Source organism: Priapulus caudatus, unplaced genomic scaffold (assembly GCF_000485595.1).
Source record: "Priapulus caudatus unplaced genomic scaffold, Priapulus_caudatus-5.0.1 Scaffold1038, whole genome shotgun sequence".
NCBI lineage: Eukaryota > Metazoa > Priapulida > Priapulimorpha > Priapulimorphida > Priapulidae > Priapulus > Priapulus caudatus.
The window spans coordinates 89,963-96,065 of record NW_014578099.1 but is presented as its reverse complement, the minus strand read 5'-3'; the positions used below and the strand labels follow the sequence as shown (position 1 = coordinate 96,065).

Sequence of the window (6,103 nt, the reverse complement as noted above, 5' to 3'; positions counted from 1 at the left end):
AAATACTGTATAGGAACAGACATTGATATACATACAGAAACCTTCACAGAATTAATACATGATCATAAAACATGATAATATTGAATGCTATGTATAATTGTATATACAAAGTAAGATTAAATTAAATCTATGCTATTATTAACCGATTATCCGATTATAATCGATTATCGATCGGGATTATCGGTTTCCCTTAACGATTATGAAATTCCAGCCGATTCCCATCACTAATATAGTATCATAGTGGAAAAAGCAATAATCGGCACAAAATTTGAGGTGACAGGTCAAAGGGCAGTGAGGCAAAATACAGATGTTAGACATTCTTTGAGAACATTGTCTGATGGACCAAATGAGACCAAGAAATGTACTTTCCACTGATGTTCGAAGAATAGCTGTCCAGTGACCTTTTGACCCTTTAGAGGAGGGTTAAACATTGATGTTACTGTTAACAAAGGCTCATGTTTCAGGTCATACGTAAACACATTTGGAACTTAAATATGCATTGCTATGCATGACTGCAATTTAGAGTTTATCCGCAGAACAGCATCCCTGTCACTTTGCGGCACTTGTTAGTGACTCGTCTTCTGGTATTAAGTCATGGATAGTGGGGGGATGGCTCTGATGCGCCCTGCACTTGTCAGTGATCATACACTGCACTTACCTGTATGTTGGTCAGAATCTGGCTGTCCTCCTATGGCAATAATATCTTGGGAATATAATGCTAGTTTTCCATTGTATGCATGGGTGGTACGTGGTATTCATTAGCCAATGCTTCTATGAACACTGCATACTGCGTAACTGTAATTGCAGTATTTCATGGCTTTTAAGGTGCTCCCCACTCCTAAAACTAAAAACGCAATGATCTGAAAAAAGTTAGACTGCAATATACGTAGCCCTTCCCACTACCACGTATATGCTCACCACAAATAAGGCTGATCCCTTGATTTTCCTGTTTTTGACTTGAACTCCCTGCATTTGACAGGCACTCCTCATTATCTGCACTAGTTAGTCTAATATGATACTGTTTGCTATTCCATTGATGCGTATATATGTATATATATAGCAGGTAAAAATCGTGGCTTAGATAATGCCTGCTTCACCAACCCTCAGCTTATAGGATGCAAAGTGGTTTTTCGGAGACGTTTTCTGAGTAAATAATACTTTGTTACACGCCACGTATTGCAGCGTCAAAGTTTTACTTCTTCTTCGGCAGGCGTCCCGCGGAGTGGCGGTCGCGAGAAGCCCGAGAGCGGCGTGCTGAGCGCGCGTCACACGTTAGCCATGATGATGTTCCTCGGCTTCTTCAATGTCTACGCGCTGCGCGTCAACCTCAGCGTCGCTCTGCTCGCCATGGTGAACGTCACCATGCTGGAGGCGGATCCCGTGATCAACCAGACGGACGATTGCCCGTCGCCGACCGACAACGTGACGACGGGCGGCGGCTTCGACGTAAGCCCCCGACTCTGGTCGTCGACGTATCTATGCGCTCATTGTATTTTTGTGATTATGTCGATGTGTTCGTGCCTGGTTGTGTCGTAGAATGGTTGCAATCCATGAATGTATAATCTAACGCACAGTTGTGCAGACCAGGTAGAAAATAGCAGAATCCTTAAAAAACAGGGTTTCTTATACATAAGAGGTACAGTGGCGCACCGCCGTTGTCAAATTTAACATCGCCGTTGTGAAAATGCTCCTATAACAATTTTTACCATTCAAATCAGTCGACCACGTCTTTAAATCCATCATGCGCATTTTTTCCCCAAACTGGCCATTACCTCCGTTGTCTAATTTTCCCTCGGAAGAAACCCTGAAAAACTAATTTTTTTTATCGGTAAGTGAAGATCTGTATGTATTATGTTCTAAAGAATAGGCATCTTTTTAAGATGTGATAATAATTTTTGCTACGGTAAGAAATCTGTGTGTAGTATTGTTAATTTCAGATGGTCGTAGTAATATATAGTCTATGTTGGTATCAACTTCATATGCCATTTAGGAATACTTCTTATTGGCAATTACTTATTAGGACATTCTGTCTATTTCGAACTTCTGGTTTATTATATATTTAATGTGGTTCTATATTAGGAGTTAACACGATGGCTAACATGTAGCTATTTCTTTTATTCCAGGGTGGAACATTTTACTGGGATAGTGAAATTCAGGGTATTATACTGGGATCATTCTTTTATGGGTATATTTTCACACAGCTGCCAGGCGGACGACTTGCTGAAAAGTATGGGGCGAAATGGTAAATATAAAATGACTACGATCACATATGGTAACTAATGATATATATTTATAGCATTTCCTGTAAGTTTTTGAGTCGGTCAAAATTTTTGACATAAAGACTAATTATAAGTGCTATCAAAACTGTATAGATATTAATACATTACTAGAATAAATTTGTCAAAGGTGCGAATACTGTCAGATGATGAACAAGTTGTACAAAGTAGTTCATCAACACAGAGCGGCACTTTTGTGGGCATGCGATTGATGAATCCAGCATAATATGCTGGCGTAGATGCAGTGAAATGTTGTAGCAGCGATTTTTAACAGGTTTTTATGTCAGCGGCCAGTCGTGGCACGACCGACGCTTTAAGCTTATACTGGTATGCCACCAGGGTTTTACGAAATTTGAGTGAGAGAGAGCGAGTGTGAGAGACAGAGAGAGAGAGAGAGAGAGAGCGTGAGAGACAGAGAGACAGAGAGAGAGAGCTTGAGAAAGAGGGAGAGAGAGGGAGAGAGAGTGTGTGTGTGAGAGAGAGAGAGACTGGTTATTGTATTTACAATGATGAATTTGTCACTGCAAGCTGTGTGTGCAGTGTACTGCAATTAAAACTTTTTTTATTGTCCAATATTATCACATTGCATTGAAACATTCTGTTGTGGACTTGTTATTGCAGGGTCTATGGATTAGGCGTTTTATGCACAACACTTTTTACCTTCCTAACTCCATTGGCAGCCAATACAAATCATAATGTCGCAGCATTGGTGGCCAGCCGTGTGATAATGGGATTGGGTGAGGTAAGAGACACTTTGGGTAACTACATCAGTCTTCTTATATCTGCATCTATCTTGGATCAATACATCACTATTACTATTTTACGTACTGTATAGAGTGTGCAAGATGTGAGGTTAAGACTCAAGAGTTTAATTGTTTAGGAGTCGCGTGATGGGCGTTTCAAGTGCATTGTGGTGTAGGGACATGGGTAGAACAGATGTGGTGAGCAGATAGTATATGGATTACGCCGGAGTTCGAATGTACGTCAACATGAGTGACCTTCATCCTTCACACTGGTCGAAGTGGTTGTACTAAAAGATTGGCTATAGTTGTGGGCATATATAGTGTGTGTTGGGCATTTGACCTGCAGTCTTATACAGCTCCTAGCTTTACACCTACAGGGCATTGTTGACAGTTCTCCTAAGTGTTGTAACCTTCCTCGTGTCGCTTCGATGTAGTGCTTAACGTTGTCGTCTTACTTGTATCTCCGTGGGAGGGGAGAAGCCAATTGTTCGAAGATGGGAAGATGAACTTCGGCCTTGCACTAAAGGCGGGCGAAAAGATCCTGCGCTCAACGAGTCAGTGCTAGTAAACCTCTCACTGACTTACACCCTTGCAAGAACGCCTCGGTTCCGTCTGATCGGCACGCGTCAAGTGTGCAACATTCTCAGCCGTCGCGTGACGATGCCGATTTTTCCCTTTCAGGGAGTAACGTTTCCAGCCGCACACGCGCTGTGGAGTAACTGGGCACCTCCTCTGGAGAGAAGCAAGCTGATAGCCTTTTCCTATGCCGGCTGCCAGCTGGGAACGGTCGTGGCTATGCCATTATCGGGTCTGCTGTGCGAGTACTGGGGATGGCCGTCCGTTTTCTATGTGTTTGGTACGTAAGGGTTTCGTTAGAAGTTGGGCGAAGGGTGAGAATTATATAGATTTTTGTCCTGCAGTCTACAGCTGCATAACGTGAGTCCCTTTGTGTCTCATCTCATCTCCTGATATTTTACTTGTAGGTCTTGTACTTTCAAAACAATTTTATTTAATAAAATCCCCTAGGTATGTATTCCATTTTCAAAGATCCCCTCTATCATTTAGTAACAGTACACTGTACTACACAGTTAGAATACTGTGTTGTATAAGCAATTATATAATATAAATGCCTCACCTGTCTTTGTACTAGAATTTATTTTCATACAAAAAAGCAGGAAATTTATATTACAAACATAGTAAGTTCCGCAGAATCTGTTAATTTATATTACAAATGTGGTGAGTTAAATATTAAAAAAATGTGATTTTAGCACAGCAATTGTCGCACCACATTTTGCGATTACAAGATGTGAAGCAAAACTTCTGTTGTGGTATTAGTCTAATTACCACCATGTTTTTTACAGGTTCATTGGGGGTGGTGTGGTTTGTCCTATGGGCAGTACTAATTAGAAATTTTCCAGAGGACCACCCTCGCATATCAACCAGCGAGCTAAATTACATCCAGTCTACCCTAGGTCAAAAATGCACTAGGAAGGTATATATGTATACATTCATGATTTTTGATGGCATCTTCTTAGATCATACTGTCCCTGCTCGCTCTCTGATCTATTCAATTCACATTCCTATGTCTTTAATTATCACTATTTTGTATTCCTTTTCAGACAGTTTTCCAAAGTATTCCATTTCAAAGATGACAATAAATATGCACACTTATTAGGTTCAAGTAATTACAAGCTTCAATTCATTATAGAGTTATACAGTTTGGTTTTTGTACAAGTGAAATGGAAAGTTGTTTATATTCGGCAGTATTCTTACACCACCGTTAAGGTTTGCGTGTACACTAAAGTTTAATAGTTTATTATTTGGCTCTTTTTTTCTGTCAGGTGCAAAACTTGTTGGAACATTTATGTACTAGTATTGGTTGCTGTTTCCTTAGTCGACCCGCCCACCATGGAAAAGCATATTCACGTCTCTGCCAGTGTTGGCCATATCTGTTGGTCACATCTGTAACAACTGGGGATTCTACACGATGCTTATATGTCTCCCCACCTACATGAAAGAAGTTCTCAAGTACGATATTTCAAAGGTATAATGTATACGAAGAACAGAATTGAGTCACTTTATTTCATAGCCTCAAAGCAATTCTGCTGCAAACTCCAATGTAGCTTTTATCACAGTATGCAAAGATGTCTCGTAAACAAAAGGTTTGTGAAGTGAATTAAACGTTAAAATCTGAAATATTTTGTAAATGAAATAGCTCATTTGTTCATTGGTTAGGATGGATTTGTGTCAGCTCTGCCCTATTTGATGTCGTGGATTGTAATGATCTTGTCTGGATTCCTTGCTGACTACCTGCGAGAGAGGGACATACTCAGCACTGTCTCTGTTAGAAAGATCTGGATGCTTATAGGTAACACGTTAATCAGGAGTAGATAATAGGGAAGGAGTGTGACATCAATAAACAAGGGAAATTCGTCATTTACTAGCCTTAAAATACCTACGATTTACTACGCGTAACTCATCCAACTTGAGCTCAAATTGTACACAGTACATTCGCCTAGCATCGTGCGAAATCGTTTCCTCGTATATACAAGTAATCCGGAGATACAGACTAAAACGTACGACACGATTATCCATTCTTTGGCCATCAATCCGAGCCGATTGCCTGCCTATATTCAAACAAAAGGCAGCTACTAACGCGCTATTGCTAATTCGGCGAGGCATGTGGCTCGCTGGGTGATTAGGCATCAACGCATGAACGCAACACTCGGCGAGATAACCTTTGACCCGGTACACAGCTACATACCGGCATACAGCTGGCACGCTACCCCCACGCACGCACGCCAACCGCAATCAGCAGCATCTCCCATCGAGCCACATTGCCCGCCGAGTTAGCAATAGCGCGTTAGTAGCTGCCTTTTGTTTGAATATAGGCGGGCAATCGGCTCGGATTGATGGCCAAAGAATGGATAATTGTGTCGTACGTTTTAGTCTGTATCTCCGGATTGCTTGTGTATACAAGGAAACGATTTCGCACGATGCTAGGCGAATGTACTGTGTACGATTTGAGCTCAAGTTGGATGAGTTACGCGTAGTAAATCGTAGGTATTATAAGGCTAGTAAATA

The 6,103-nt window shown here is 41.1% G+C and overlaps 1 protein-coding gene across 1 annotated transcript in view; it reads left to right on the top strand.

Annotated features, from left to right (window-relative positions):
- LOC106815087 (sialin-like) overlaps positions 1-6,103 on the top strand; it is a gene marked incomplete in the record, with an annotated part of 15,478 nt that overhangs the window by 5,603 nt on the left and 3,772 nt on the right. The window contains 7 exon segments of the mRNA XM_014819514.1: positions 1,211-1,446; positions 2,124-2,242; positions 2,898-3,018; positions 3,701-3,875; positions 4,381-4,511; positions 4,914-5,063; positions 5,255-5,387. Coding sequence (XP_014675000.1) covers positions 1,211-1,446; positions 2,124-2,242; positions 2,898-3,018; positions 3,701-3,875; positions 4,381-4,511; positions 4,914-5,063; positions 5,255-5,387 — 1,065 coding nt within the window.